General features: G+C 38.0%; 1 protein-coding gene across 6 annotated transcripts; it reads left to right on the top strand.

The window, feature by feature from the left end:
- The first annotated feature begins 2,029 nt into the window (after nucleotides 1–2,029).
- Nucleotides 2,030–15,821, top strand: LOC105055740 (transcriptional corepressor LEUNIG_HOMOLOG). 6 transcript variants are annotated; one of them, XM_010937701.4, is made up of 18 exons: nucleotides 2,030–2,194; nucleotides 2,639–2,740; nucleotides 2,855–2,952; nucleotides 5,320–5,429; nucleotides 5,532–5,827; nucleotides 5,929–6,004; nucleotides 6,128–6,239; nucleotides 7,687–7,736; nucleotides 7,842–8,135; nucleotides 10,182–10,259; nucleotides 10,406–10,636; nucleotides 10,726–10,867; nucleotides 10,941–11,050; nucleotides 11,552–11,701; nucleotides 13,657–13,812; nucleotides 13,919–14,035; nucleotides 14,186–14,383; nucleotides 15,408–15,821. In XM_010937701.4, exons 2-18 carry the CDS (start codon nucleotides 2,709–2,711, stop codon nucleotides 15,561–15,563), a joined length of 2,406 nt encoding a protein of 801 aa, XP_010936003.1. In that variant the 5' UTR covers nucleotides 2,030–2,194; nucleotides 2,639–2,708; the 3' UTR covers nucleotides 15,564–15,821. The 6 variants fall into 6 exon arrangements, with proteins under 6 accessions (XP_010936003.1, XP_029123582.1, XP_010936000.1 ...); XM_029267749.2 differs by having other exon boundaries at nucleotides 7,830–8,135; nucleotides 10,188–10,259; XM_010937698.4 differs by having other exon boundaries at nucleotides 2,031–2,194; nucleotides 7,830–8,135.
- The last annotated feature ends 485 nt before the right edge of the window (nucleotides 15,822–16,306 follow it).

The following is a 16,306-nucleotide window of genomic DNA, read 5'->3' as shown; positions in this document are numbered from 1 at the left end:
CCATGTTTTCATTGAGGTCTTTGACCTCAAGCGTGGCCGCATTAAAATGAGCCATAAAATCTTGAAATGATTCAGTCTCTCCTTACTTGATCGAGAAGAGACTATCAGAAGTGCATGACGGCCTTCGACTGGTGCTGAAGTAAGCCACGAAAGAATATTCTAGCTGTCTAAAAGAATATATGCTTTCCGACTGAAGTTCGAAGTATCAGGCTCGAGCAGCTTTCTGAAGCATTGTCAGAAAGCCGATGCATAAGAGGACGTCGGTGGCTCTCTGAATCGTCATGAGAGCCTTATAGCTCTCAAAATGGTCGATCGGGTTGGTAGATCCGTCGTATGGCTCCATCTGAAGCATCTTGAACCAAAATGGGATCAGTTGATCCAAGATGTGCCGAGAAAGCGATTGGGCGGTGTGGAAGTCGTAGTCGTTGGAAGACTTCCGACCTTCCACTTGAAGCTGAGCAAGTTGGCGAATGATCTCTTGAAATTTACGTTCATAATCATCAAGTCACCGTTGAGAAACTCTGGGGGTTGAACATTCTGATGAGTTAGAAGGAGAAGCAGACGGTGTTCGCGGTCGCTTTCTCTTTTTTGCTCGATCCAACTGAGAAGGAGAGGGACACCGTGAATGATGGGTGGTGCGTCGAGAGCACCGCGAGTGCTGCTGCTCATCCTTGTGAGAGAGCCAAGACGGCCGCTCTGGTGAAGGAGACTGTGATCGTCGTGGATGATGGTAGCTGTGCCTGGATGGCACCGACTGTGCCATCGGTTGCTCTACCGATGGCTATGGTGGCTGGGTCTGCTGTTGTTGGAGGCTTCTGACCGCCTCCGTAAGAACAGTCATCTGCTGCACGAGTGCAGCGATCTGGACATCCGTGTTTACCACAGGACGTGAGGAACTAGGCTCTGCTACTGGAGGAGGAGGAAGAACCTCTTTCCGACGGAAAAAATGTCTCGCTGATCCGATTGCAGTCGAGCATTGGACTTTGATTTTCATCATTGCAAGTTATTTTTCTCTTATTCCTGGCGTGCCAATCTATTATGGCCAACTCTCCGTCGCCTGTCACCGAGAATGAACACCTACAAAACAGCATCCTCACAGATCGGATTTATATCTGGTGAGGATCCTCCGATGCTTAAGTCAAAGAGGAAAGTTGGTGAACAGGAGTTGAATGTAAATAATAGCAGAGTTTTGGCCCAGCGTAAGCTTATCAGCCATGTTCCCTTACCTCCCTTTTTATAGATGAGGTTGTCATAACTGTCGGACGTGGTTCCATATTTTATGGCACTAAATCATCGGACCATAATCACGTAGTGAATTATTAATTCTCACTGATTGCACCGTGATATACGGTCGGTAACCGTTCGTGACGGTTATGATATGTTAAGCAGATTAGCCGATCATATGTCGGTAGAATCCATACGTGACCATCGACTAGTAGTTATGTTATGCCGATGGTCTAAGTCGTCTGCTGTCGATCGGTAGTAGTCGAATCGTTAGTCGGTCAACCGACGATAAGTCGGTGCGATTCGCTTAGTTTGTTGATGAAGAGTCGGAACTGCATATTTAGTCGATATAGAGTCGGGGTTATATGTCTGATCGATCGGCTTTGATTGAATCGAAATCGATAATCGGTTGATTTGAATCGAAAGTCAATTAACTTATCCTAATAATATTTTTTTAAATTCTTTAACTCAACCTGTAAAAGATGTGGCTTATGAAGATCCACTATCATGCGATGTATATTAGATGCTTTTTGGAGATTCGTTGTTGATCGGTCTTTATATATATATATATATATATATATATATATATATATATATATATATATATATATATATATATATATATATATATAGATGTTAGCTACAGAGCCCGTCATGCAAGCGGGAAGTACCGGTTGGCTCTGAAGACGTTACGGCGTCTGCCGGTTGTTTTTAACGTGGGCTTCGTCCGGAGGCTCCGAAGGTTCTCGAAGCTGGAGGCTTGGTATTTCCGAAGTCCGAGCCAGACCTGGACCCCCATCTCCCCGCTTTCTCTTCTCCTCCGAAGCGGTGAGAAAACAGGGCGAGAGAGAGAAGGGAGCGTCTCTCTCACTGCGCCTCTCTTCTTCCGTTCGAGCTGTTCGTCCTCTCCAGTGTCTCTTCTTTCCCTTCTCTCCCCGATCCCGAATTCCGGCTTGCGTTTTCTCTCCAGGTTTAATTCCCTCCTTCTTCTTTCTCTTTCGTGTTCTCGGTCTCGGAAGAAATCGCGTGTGAAAGGTGGGAATTTCGAATCGTTTGCAAACCAAGGCAGGTGTTTCGAACTCGATTTCATCGGAAAAATTTGTTCGTTTCGCTTTAATTTGAGGCGAATTACTGCGTCGAAATTGGGGACGGGTTTTGAGATATCATGATCAGGTTGCGGAAGATTCCAAGATTGATAATGTAGGCGGTGATCGTCTCGTGTCCGGTTGGTCCGAGGGTTTATCTTGCTATCCAATCACTTCTTTTGATTTTCTTCTCAATATTTTACTTTCTTTGGATTTTCTTCTCGTGTCTTGGTGATTTTCTTTTGTTCTTTTTTGATAGGAGGGTTTATCCTTGAGGTCTCTCTCGAGTTTTTTGTCCCAGCTTTGATCGTTTCTAGATTCTCTTGCAGCTTAGTGAAGAATGATGCTGTAACGGGAGTGGAGTAACGCTTTTTGCTCTGGTGGTGGATTGGAGTAAAAATGGCGCATAGTAACTGGGAAGCGGATAAGATGTCAGTATATATATTAGATATGTTTCTTCTTATTCTTTCTTTTTGATTTCATGGAGTTTTCGTACTGGAGTTATCGCAGTTCGTGTCCTTGAGCTTTTTCCCATCTCTCTGTAGGCTTGATGTTTATATCTATGATTATCTGGTGAAACGGAATCTACAAACGACAGCAAAGGCCTTTATGGCCGAGGGAAAGGTTGCTGCTGATCCAGTAGGTAAGACAGTTCCTATTTTTAGTTATGTTCTTGCAATTTCATGGAGTCCTATTCTTTTATTCCTGAATTGGGAAAAAGGAACGTTGGGATAGTTGCACTTGTCTTCTCGTCAATGGACAGATCATTTGTTTTTACTTTCTCCTTTGCTAACAGTGATAAGTTGCCGTAGGTTGTCTTAATTTTTTTAATTTAAATGTATTATCATATTGCAAGTCTTTCTTTTCTGTTTCTTTTCTTCTTCCTTTTTCTTTAGCTGTAAAAAGATGGATTGGGACCATTAGGCATTTCTGTATGGTAATTGTGATGTGATGACCTATAAGTATGAGCAGCATCCAGAACAATTTCATGGCCAAACATACCATGGTATTAACCATCATTGACAAGTAGGTTTCCCCTAATATGTGGAGCAGATCTATGGCTAACCTACAGTGTGAAAGGAAAGGGAATAATGACTAGCAACAACAAATAGGTATTTTCTCACTAAAGTATGGAGCAAATCCATGGTATGAAAATAAATGGATTACTTGCTGGTTACAAATATTTTTCTTTCTGCCAACATCCAGAGCAGTTCCATGGCTAAAACTGTGGTATAAATTGAAAGGTATGAACCACTTGTGACAAATAGGTTTTCCCTTAACATCTGTAGCAAATCTATGGCTAAAGCTACAGTGGGAAAAGAAAGGAATGACATACCAGTGACAGATTGTTGCTTTTTTGCTAACATCCAGAATAATTTTATGACTATAGGTGCCCTATGAAGAGAAAGGGGTTTAATCACTAGCGACAAATAGTTCCTTTTTCCCCTAACATCCAGGGTAATTCTGTCTACAGCTGCAGTTTGAAAGGAAAGAAATTAATCACAAGTGAAAACTAGCTTTTATCCCCGCTAAATCCAGAGGGATTCTATGACTAAAGCTACAGGATGGAAAATAAGGGATTACTTGCAGTCAACAAATTGTGTTTTTTCCTTTTTTTAATTGGATTTATTTATTATTTTGATTTGTCTTTCATTTATCTTCCTTTAAGCATGACGTCCTTGCACACATGTTAAATGCCCCTGTTTTTTCACATTTGCGAGGCTACTAATGATGCATAACATTTTATGCCACATGCTTATATGTTGTTTGGAAAAAAATTATTAACTTGGGTCCAAATTATTCATTCATGCAAGGGTCATGTCTTCTTTTCCTAAATGCAATCAACATGTGATTCTGAAGTTTTTGGTTCTGATTCTTCATTGCCAAAATGTTTACATCTAGAGCAATTCTATAGCTAAAGCTATAGCATGAAAATAAAGCAATCAATCCCTGGTGGCTAATAGGTTCCCCCTTGTCCCCCAATCATTTATTATTGGTATTTACTTATGCCCTATTCTCTGTGTTTATCAATTAAAATGATGTATTGGCACTAAATGTTGCATTGATGAATGTCCATGTTTGCCACATATCTATAGATGTATAATATTATATACTGCAGATCCATATTTTATTCGGAAACTCTTTACCAGCTCGGGTCCAAAATTTGAAGTTAATCCAACAATGCAACCATCACCTGCTCTTCTCCTAAGTGCACCCAATATGTGATTCTGATGTTTCTGGTTCCAAACATTTGGGACTTGTTTGGTTCACCGGAAGTGGAGGGAGGAAGGTGTAGTCAACGGGAAGTGGAAAAATCCCTCTTGTTTTAGTTTTCAAAGGAGAGAGATTAGAAAAGGATGTTCCCATGGGCATACAATCCCCACGAGTCATGGGAAAGAAAAACCCATATAGGACATGGGTTTTTGGAATTTTTATGGGATGGAATTGGAGGTTCTTTTTCTTCTGAGATATCCTTTTAGGTTATCAAAATATCTATGGTTGAAACGAACATTCTCCCCATCACAATGCTTCAAACCCTTCTCCATTATGATCTATGGCTGAAATACTCTTAACCATCATTATTATTTTATTTGCAAACAATGATAACGTGTAGAATAGGATAAGTTTTTTCCTTGAATTAAAGATATAATAGGTATTTTACACAGTTTTCTTAGGAAAGTGGATGCTTAACCAAACATAAGTTACTCTAGAATAAGCCACTTTTCTATGGTCAATTAAACATGCCAAAATCACTTTCCTAGGCGTCATATTCCTAGGAATCAACTTCTTAGGAATCGCATTACGGGGAAGAACTTCTTCCCACGAACCAAATGAGTCCTTGATGGCAAACTGTAAATTGATTTTAAATCTCTTATGCCCTTGCTTTCATGTCTTCACAATTTTGTTTCAATAATAGTTTCTTCCAACACAATTTGTTCAAATTTGTTGATTTTGATGAGAAATTCTCATATCTGCATGGTGGCCATGTAACCTTTAACTTGTCTGACAGCGATTGATGCTCCGGGAGGATTTCTTTTTGAATGGTGGTCTGTTTTTTGGGATATTTTCATTGCAAGGACTAATGAAAAGCATTCTGAAGTTGCTGTAGCTTATATAGAGGTGGGGTCTATAGAGACCAAACTTTCTCGTTATATTTCTTTTCTTCTTGTGATTGTAATGCAGTCCTTCCAATGAAAACCATCTCTCATATTTGGCTGATAGGCACAACAAATCAAGGCAAGAGAGCATCAGCAGCAGTTACAGATGCAGCAATTGCAACTCATGCAGCAGCGACATGCTCATTTGCAGCGCACTAATGCTAATCACCCTTCTTTTAGTGGTCCTATAAATACAATAAGTTCTGATGGAGTTCTGGGTTCGTCAACTGCCAGTGTTTTAGCGGCAAAAATGTATGAAGAGCGTTTAAAGAATCCACACTCAATAGAGTCTGATGCATCCCCTCAGCTTCTTGATGCTAGTAGAATGGCGCTGCTCAAGTCAGCAGCAAACCATCCAGGGTAATGTCATCTTCTTAAAACTATTTTTGGATACTGTAAAAAAATTAAGCAGTATTCTTGGCTAGCTGGTTAAACAATCTATTGCTATTTAACTATGACAGGCAGCTAATGCAAGGCAATCCAGGCAATGTATCTGCAACACTGCAGCAAATTCAGGCACGGACTCCACAGGCAACTGTAAGTGGTTGCTTTCTCTGTTATTCATCATTTTTTCTCTACTTTCATCTCTTCTGATGCTAAAACATGTTGCTACATTGGTTGACTACTGAATATTTCCTCTTATGTTTTTAACTATATCAGGACATTAAAAGTGAGGCTAACATGGCTGTAGCTCAAAGATCTTTGCCAATGGATCCATCCTCGATATATGGACCGGGTATTATCCAGTCAAAATCTGGATTGGGTGGTGCTGGTAAGTAAACATATTGAGAGTGAATCAGATCTGTCTTTTAGCCTTCTTTTCTACTAATGGGGTTGTTGCCTGTATTCTGTGTTCCCAATGAAAAAAATCAGTTGAAGAATTCATATTGTGTTATCTTGAGTTGTCCGGAAGCAGATAATGGTCATCTAGGTATCAGATGCAAAGTATGTGCTGAGATTTTTGTTGTCACCTTAATATTTAAAAAAACATTAAGAGAATATGCTACCACCTTAATATTTGTTACCAACATAAATTTGCCTAGATTTTGTGTAACAAATCAGAATATCATGTGTATATTTGTTTATGCTATTGTAGCTTTTTTTAGGATAATTTTCCTCTAATGTTAAAACTGACAGTTGATGTAACCATTTGTCCATGTTTCTGTTCTGCCTATGCTTGATATTCTTTTATTGCCGTTATTAGTTTTCCTATCTTTCTTTTCCCCTGATGCGACTCTAAATTGCCTTTTATGGGGAAACAGGAGTTTTAGATAAGTCTTGGGAATTAATTTCTTGTTTGCTCGCACTGAAGTTTGAACATCTATTGGCTCTTTATTATAGGCAACCCTCAAGAAAAGTGTGTTACAGATTGTAGACTCAAAGAGGTTGACAATTCAGTTATTTGTATGGAGGGTTACTTGTGAATCTTCTATGCATGGTGATTGTGATTTTTTTCCCCTAATTTTTTAAGTAAAAGTGAGGGCTTGACAGTGTTTTTTTTTTCAATAGATGAATATGGAAATTTAAATACAAAGTGAGATATCCTATAGATCAATGTGATTATCTCAATGTAAAGATCAGTTTATGGAGGTGACATCAGTCTTACATGTACAGTTCTATCACTCAAGAATTGTTAATTAGGTATATGGACATGTCATCTCACTCAAACTATATAATGATTTCTTAACACCAAAGCAACCTGAAATTGATATATGACCTAAAATTTCTATTCCTGTCCTGTGCTTAAACTTCAGGCTAATTTACAGTGCTTGTTATGGTTGGTTTAAGGAAACTTGAAATCTGAAATTATTTAGTCTTGGTAGTCATTTTTCCTTCTTGCCAGAAACATCTCTTTTTGTTTTTTATGTTGCTGTCTGCATATTTTATATCGTGTTCTGTGTGTGACATGGAAAAATATCATCTATAATTAAACTTATTTTTTCTAATATGTCATTGTCATTGGTTGCGGTAAATTCATCATGTAGAAGAGCATTTGAATGCAGGTTTGGGTGGTTTGGATGCTTATAATGCAAATTGTAACAAACAGAAGACTCCATTATTCAACCAATCCTTGCTTTTCTTCTTCTAATTTTTATAAGTCTTTGTAAAATATAGTTGTATTTAAGCGGTATGAAAAAATTTTGGAAGACTATGTAGCATTTTTCTCACCAAGTTCAAGCTTTAACTCTGTTGATCCTGTTGATTGTCCATTTTTTCAGGATTGAACCAAGGTGTCAGTGGTCTTCCATTGAAGGGCTGGCCTTTGACTGTAAGCTTTATATAGAGAATTGTTTATCTTGCAATTGGTTGGATAGGCTTCATCTAACATGATGTTATTTATTTATTTATTTTTCCTGTTAAGGGGATTGACCAGATACGTCCAAATATAGGCCCACAAATGCAGAAGCCTTTTCTATCTACGCAATCTCAGTTTCAGCTTCTGTCACAACAGCAACAACAACAATTGTTAGCACAAGCCCAAGCTCAAGGAAATCTTGGCAACTTGCCTAACTATGGAGATTTGGATCCCAGAAGATTTAGGGCCTTACCTAGAGGTGGCTTGAATGCAAAAGATGGTCAACCTGCTGGAACTGATGGATCCATAGGTTCCCCAATTCAGTCGAATTCACCAAAGGTTAGACAGGATCCAGCTGAATATCTTATGAAGGTCAGTTTCTTTATGGCTGCACCCTTAAAGATCCCTCTTTTCTTCTTCTTCTTTTTTTTTTTTTTCAATATTACTCACTTCATTATATATTACATGTTGGAATTATCAATAGCTCATAGTTTCCAGTACTTGTTCATCAGTGCGAATAGCAAAACAATTTCATCATTGTATTTACTGGATAACTTCAGAGATGACTTTGATTCAGTATGCTGCAATGCACTAGTAGCTCTTTTGGTTATGCTTTTCTTTGAGCTTTTTCTAATTTCTATATCTTTATGCTTATGCATATAATAATTTGTAACATTTCAATTCTGAATTACCTATTGTCCTGGTCAATACATGCTCACAACAGCGGGTTTTCTCATAATCTGTTATAACTAGAAGAGAGAACCAAGACATGATCTTGATATCATTGGAAGATGTGACTGCATACTCTAAGATTGATGGCAATAACTAGTTTATTTTATTGTGAAAGATGTCTCAGATTAAGTTAGAAAAAACATAAAATTGTGTTTTCTCACAAAGTTGTGTTTTCTCATCATTGAAGGTTTTCAACAAATATAATAACCAAGAAAGTGTTGTTGCTTAGGTGGAAGAATGCGACTTTAATGGAAGTCTTAGTAGTTAGTATACTATAATGCTTTAGGAGGTGGCTACGGTCAAGGGCCTGTATAGCGCATATGCGGTACGCTAGCACTTATACAGTTTGTTATATTTTGAGAATTTGAAAATAAATAAAATGCATGAAACTACCTACATTGATGACAATAATAATGGTTAGCACTCAACACCTAATATCCTACACTAGTCAACATGTACGAGTTGGTTGCATATGTGGCTTTATAAGGCTTAGCAGAATTGCATTTTTGGTCCATATATGGCTTGGTTTCATATAATAACTGCAGATAAGGAATGTGGTTTGGTTACGGGATCGCATTGACATATTTGGCTGCAAATTGCTGATTTTGAAGCGTTAAGGATAGTAGAACTCACACTCAAATTATAGAAATGAATTCTCATATAACTTTAAATTGTGCATCTTCTTATGGCCCCAGGACTGAATTCTTCATGTCACATTATAATATATTTAGTATAAGTTTGATATTTGTTGATTTGGATAAGGGGTTCTTTCATATTATACAAAAGATATTGAATCAACTTCAAACTATATCTGTCATTGTTACAATGAACTGTTCTTTGTGTGGGTTCATTGTCTTCCACTCAATTGATGCTGATCGCTATAAACTATAAAGGACCACTATTAAACCAGGTAATGAAGCCCATAACATGGGTTTTTAGTAACTTGTCCGACCTTTAACTGCTACTAGCACTTGCTGCTCATTAAGTTCATACTTAATGAATAGCAAAACATAAAGATGATATAGCAGATATGTTGCAAATTGTGATGCAAAAACTAGCTATTACCAATAACCCAACTACCCAAGCACCAGAAGCAGCATCAAATTTATGGTTTCTGAAAGAACGAAATTTCAACTAAAAGGCTGGCCAATTGAAGCCTGCCCAAACCATGTGAAGTTGTGTGAAGTATGTTTGCAGCAAAAGGGGTCTCAACTTTGACTGTTTTATGGGTTAAGATACACCAGTAGTCCCCAAACAATATAATATACTTTAAATAATTTATTGATTTAGTTTCATTATCTATTTATCTATTTTTTGGGTGTGTTACCCTTGATGACCCTAGGGCCAGTCTAAACCTCCAAGTAGTCATCACCCCAAGATCAGCCAACTGAGTGCGCCCCATGGAGGGATATATTAATTTAAACTGCTATATAGCAGGAAGGCACTCCCCTTCCCTCCTCTCTCTCTCTCTCTCTCTCTCTCTCTCTGTGACACATCCTTGAAACATGCTATAGAAATGCATGTTTTTCACGAGAAGTGTCATGCACTGCCTTCCATCCTGTGGAGGTTTCTAGAAACTGATGGGTCTGAATGCTGGTTCTTATAGCGCTTGTGTGATATTATGAGTGCTGTCAAAATCTAGTTTTCTTAATAAGTGCTTGCATCTCTGATTCGATCTTAATGTAGTTGAAGGTGCCCCAGATGCAGCATTCCTCTGCTCAGCAACCACAGGAACAATTCCAACAGCAACAGCAGTTACAACAGGTACTACAAAGGAATTCACTTTGGCAACAACCTTTTGGGTAATTTATTATTTTTGTGCAATTTCTGATTTTATCATTGACGAGAAGTTTTATCTGAACCAAGTGTGTGGTTTTCAGTTCTGACAGCTGTTTATTAATAATATCCAGACTAATAGGAAAAGGAAACAGCCTTCTTCATCGGGAGCTGCAAATAGTACTGGAACAGGAAATACTGTGGGCCCTTCTCCCAACTCCCCTCCGTCGACTCCATCAACCCATAATACTGGTGATGTAGTTGCAATGGCTGGGAATATACGTCATGTCAACAGTATGCCAAAAAGCTTGATGATGTATGGTACAGATGGAACAGGAGGTCTTGCGTCATCTTCAAATCAAATGGTATTCTTGTTAACTTTTCTTCCTCAATCTTTTTAATGTGATGGAAAGAATTCCATGTGGCTCGATGTTACTTGTACATTAAATAACAGGATGATTTGGAGCCTTTTGGGGATGTTGGTTCATTGGATGACAATGTAGAATCGTTTTTATCACATGATGATGGAGATGCCAGAGATATATTTGCAGCACTAAAAAAAAGTCCTGCAGAGCCCAACCCAGGGTCTTCAAAGGGTAATTATGGTACTTGTATTCAGCTTAGAATTTGTGCAAGAAGACCATAGACATTGGTGCATTTTCTTTCTAGGTTTCGCATTCACGGAGGTTGGCTCTAGCCGCATAAGCAACAACAAAGTTGTTTGCTGCCACTTTTCTTCAGATGGGAAGTTGTTGGCCAGTGCTGGGCATGAAAAGAAGGTACTATATAATGTATATGGCTTTTGTAAAGATTTTTCTACAAGTGTCATATTTTGAGATGAGTATTGCTATCAGAAAATGCTTAAATCATAGCTTTCATCTTGGCTGATTTATCAGTTTCTATTTGTTATGGAAGCCCTCTGATGCAATATATGTCTGCATATCCATCTATCCATTCCCTTCAAACATACATATAACATACATACTTCTGTACACACACACACACATACATACACACACAGGGACAATATAGATAAATGGATTTTTTCCTAACCTTGCTTTCTTGGAAGATGCTAAGATGTTGTCTGGTACAGTGGGTATATCAGAACTGCACATGCATACGATCTCTAACCTTATTATCTTGTCAGATCCAGAGATTTTGGCTGGTGCATTGTTTAAATCTCAAGCAAAACTTCCCAATATTTCCTTTACTATCTTGAATGCTAGCTGCCCTAATCTGGTAAGTTTGGGTTTGCTTATCAATTTGTATTTTATGTGCAGGTCATTCTCTGGAACATGGATACCCTGCAGACTGAGAGCACTCCCGAAGAACATAGTCAAATTATTACAGATGTTCGTTTTAGGCCAAACTCAACTCAGCTGGCAACATCTTCTTTTGATAGAACTGTGCGACTGTGGAATGCGGCAGATGTAACGCTCTAAACTTTTGGAACTTTAGAAGAAATCCATTTAATAATCAAGTTTGGCCTTTTCTTAAAGATGCATTCTTTTCTTTTCTCTCTATTTTTCTAATGCATATAAGCCAACCCACTTAATATGTTTTTTTCATACATACGTTACAAACTGCTGTTATTGACTTATTTTTTTTGTACATATAACTCTTGGTTTTCCAGCATATGCGGTAGGCTAGTAGTCCTAATTGTCTTGCAAAATTCACTTTTGTCTCTTGTTTCTTCTAATTATTTAGTTTATATGTGCAGTAATCAAACTGTTTTGGTTGGTTTTACTTACCATAATCATGCGACCTTAATAGTTTGTGATGTCAATGTACCATCTCAAGAGTTCCTTTTTCTTTTTGGAGCAAGCATTTACTATATCTCAAGCATTTGCCAGACATTACCAGCCAGGATATTGAGTCTGTGTTTCATTGCTAAAGCTTAAAAAGATGTTCAAAGTGTACGAGCATCTAAATATTGGAAGATTTTTAGTGAAAATGAGCTAATAAAGAAGCTATCAGACATTTTATGTATGAATAGCATAGAAGATTCTTTCCTAGCCAAGATGTCACTATAATTTTGGTTTCCAAATGCTGGACTGATGAATTTCTTTCCAAGTGCTGGACTGCTGTACTCTCCCCCCCTCTCTCTCTCTCTTCCTTTCTCCCTCTCCATATATGTATATATTTCTATGGTTGATACAAAATCAATCTGTACAGATTTTGGGAAGAGCACTGAGAAGAACTGGTTCCATTATTTTTAAGATGATAGATAATTTTGACTATTGAAAAGGAGACAAATGTACTAATGTGTTTATGCATGATTATAAATCAAGCATCGCAGTTATCAGATTGATTTGGACAAAAAAATTAAAGCTGATAATAATTATGAAGCCTTCTAGTGAGGAAAAAAAATCAAGGGTGCACAAACGATCCACCATTTTTTGTAAAAAATAGATTTTCTGAATCTGGAAACATGATGTGCACACTTTAGTTTATGAGCATATTATAGATTATACAGGCTTAAGTTAAGCTGATAATAATCCTGAAGTCTTACAGTGAAAAATAATCAAGGGTGCACAGAAGATCTGCGCATACTTTTTGTTTAAGAGCATATTAAAGAGGCTAAGTTTGGCAAGCATCAAATATGCTGATCCATTGAACAGAATGCTTCTATGAACAAGCTGATTTGCATGATGGTTCATAGGTTGGTTGCCCTAATGGACATGATGTAGGATACAAACATGGATACTTAATATTATTGTTTGCTTCACTTTAATTTGTGCGCGAAAAGCCTTTCAGTGAGACCATTGTGTTGAGGATGTTTAAAACTTCAATCGCTAATTGGTCTTGTGTTAAATAATTACATATCAAGCTTAAACTAGTCTTGGCTCAAATTATGGACTTCTCGTTCCCCTTTCTCATCTATAAACTTAAATTCTCTTCTTGAATCTTGCTAATGTGGCTTTGATTCTTTAGGTGCTTTGTTTTAAACTGATTGTGGCAAATAAAGTGTTTTGAGAATGCCATTATGATGACCAACAGGTCACTTTTGTTTTTTCGTTGATTATTTTGATTGAGCTATAATTGTTTGTTCCATCCTTCTTTTGAATCTAATCAACAATCTGGCTGTCTGCCTGCTGCGTAAATCTTGATCAAGTAGCTGCATTGAAACCCGAACTTTATCTACTGGTAGACTTGTACCTTTTGCTTCCGGCTATGAAGTTCTGAGTTTTTTTGGAGCCGCTAATTTTTTTTCTATACCATGTCATAATAGAGGTCTTAATGCTTTGATCTCTGTAGATAGATAATTGGAAGTTTTATTTAAAATATGGCTTATGACTTTCTCTGCTAGTTTGAAATGCATGTTGAGTATGCAAGTGTGATAAATAAGCTGCTTTTTAATGCAATTTTCTGGCTTGTTTTGCAGCCTAGCTTTTGTTTGAATGTATTCAGTGGGCACAACTCCCAAGTGACATCTCTTGATTTTCATCCAAAGAAGACAGATATCTTCTGCTCTTGTGATAGTAATGGCGAAATTCGATACTGGAGTGCTGACCAGTTTTCATTCTCACGTGTTTCTAAGGTCTAATTTCATGATTATGCTTTCATCTGTTCACCTTTAGTTGTAGTTAGGTTTCATGATTATGCTCATTTCTTTAGCATTTAATTCTCTATTGTTGGTCAAACAGGGTGGTACGGTACAAGTTAGGTTTCAGCCTAACATTGGGCAGTATTTAGCTGCAGCAGCGGAAAATGTGGTGTCCATTTTTGATGTTGAGACAGACAGAAAGATATACACATTTCAGGTCTTTCAATACAGATCAATAATGTCTATAACAAGCTTTTTCTTCTTTCTTAAAAAACATTGAGATAACCAAGTGGGTTGATTAAACTTTTGCTATTCAATGAAATTCACGAATCATTTTTGTATATCCGCTTCCATTTTATATTTTCAGGGCCACACCAAGGGGGTGCAATCTATTTGCTGGGACAATAGTGGGGAATACCTAGCATGTGTCAGTCAGGATTGTGTTAAGGTGTGGTCGTTATCAAGGGGAGACTTCATTCACGAGCTAAGCTCCAATGGAAACAAGTTTAATTCATGTGTTTTTCATCCAAACTATACTAACCTTTTGGTTATTGGAGGTTATCAGGTAAGTGTGGTTTATTTCCAGCTGCATTGACAAAGATAAGGTGATACACACGCAATATCTATAATTACCATGTATTAATAAACTAACCTTGATAGGAGCATTGTATAGCGTATACCTTTAACTGCTTTAATGGTAGCTTTGGCTGCTCCACCGTGCTCTGCTTATGGGTGACTACCTTGGGACTTACTGCCAACTTAAAGAAACTAGGGCCCATTTTTCTTTCTCCTGTTAGGTTTTGATCTGATCTTTTGTTCTTCTAATTCTATCTCTGTCTAATTGGCATGGAAGTGTTGGATAATATTTAGTATAAAAAAGACTATTCATTCTATTTGGTACTTTGCATACCTGTATATGTTGAAAATTGCTTATCTTGTTCATTATGAACCTAAGGCTGTGCTTGGATGCCAAATAGCTAACACCCCTTGAATAGATTTAACTGTGAATATCCATCCCTGACCAGCTAATGAATTAATGAAGTCATCCGCTGTGTGGTTGGTGCTCCTATGGTTGAGATAAAGTTGTGAAAAACAAAAAAGTGAAAAGTGGATAGAGAGAGAGAGAGAGAGAGAGAGAGATTTGGGTGGTTAACTTTGTTTCACCCTCAGCCCTGAAATAAAGTTACCCAGGTTAGGGACCTTTTTGAGTCTGACCAAATATCCACCACCTTTTTGGATGGTCCTTGGCTGGTTAAACAACTCTCCCTTAACCACCACTTTACCAGCATCTAAACACAGCCTAAAGTATTATGGACATAGATGCTTTGCTGGCACTTTCAGATATTCATGTTACATTTTACTATGCTGCTGGCCTTGAACCTGCTCTTTAAAGTGGAAGAAGCTGCATCCTTCTTTATGTTTGCTGTTATCCGCTACCATGAAACTTTGCTTTCTCATATAGAACACCAAGCAAAATCGAGGTGGCCCATGAAGTAGCTCAGCTTTCTCATATAGACTCTGTTTGCATTTTTCTTGATTGTGTATGTGCTTCTGTTAATTTTAATTCTTTATTCTTTAAATTCTTGCAGTCATTGGAGCTGTGGAACGTCATAGAGAATCAAACCATGAAGGTCCAGGCACATGAAGGACTGATTGCAGCACTGGCACAGGCACAAGTCACTGGAATGGTGGCATCTGCTAGCCATGACAAGTCTGTTAAGTTGTGGAGGCATGGAGCCTCGTAGTGTTGCTGACAGCGTTCTCTCATAAAGTTTCAGGTTAAAATAAACGAAGAAATAATATCCTCTAAATTTTGTTGGTCGGTCGTTGAGAGCAATAAAAAATGGAGGTAGGTGATTGGATAGTGAGTTTGGAGGGTTCTGTGTGTGTGAAAGGATGGGTTGTCATGCTTTGATGGCTTTGGGCTGGTACACCGGAGGAAGGTTGTAGTCTGTTTTTTCACGTTTTTCATTAAAGTAGATACTGTCGTTGATTTGGAGAAATGGTGCAGTCTCGGGGGGGAGATGGATGTGTTTTGACTTGTTTATGCAAATCATCTCATGGCGGTAGGAACTTGACAATAATTGATTTGTGGTTGCGTTCCTTGACGCCGTCGGTTAGATGATTTACCTTGCCGTTTACTATCCTGCAACTAGCTCTAATTCAATGCATCCTGGGTTGCAATCTTTGCTTCCCTTTTCATCAAAAAAGCAAAAAAAAAAAAAAAGGAATTGTGGGCTGAAAAATGCCATTGTTCATGGACATGGAATATGCCGTCATATTTTTCAGCAGCAAGGAAAAGCCATAAGAAGAATTAAAAATCGAATCTATTCTAAATTCTCCTTCAAAAAGAAGCTAGAGGAAACACAAAACGAGCGAAAGGTGCACCGGGGTTTCATCAAGTGCACTGCCCTGGAATGGGCCTTGCTTGGTTGCGGGAATGAATCTGAAGTGTCTTTCACATGCCTTTTATTTAAACTGACACTTG

The sequence above is a fragment of the Elaeis guineensis genome, chromosome 12 (assembly GCF_000442705.2).
Source record: "Elaeis guineensis isolate ETL-2024a chromosome 12, EG11, whole genome shotgun sequence".
Taxonomy (NCBI): Eukaryota; Viridiplantae; Streptophyta; class Magnoliopsida; order Arecales; family Arecaceae; genus Elaeis; species Elaeis guineensis.
This window is presented reverse-complemented; position numbering and strand designations above follow the sequence as displayed.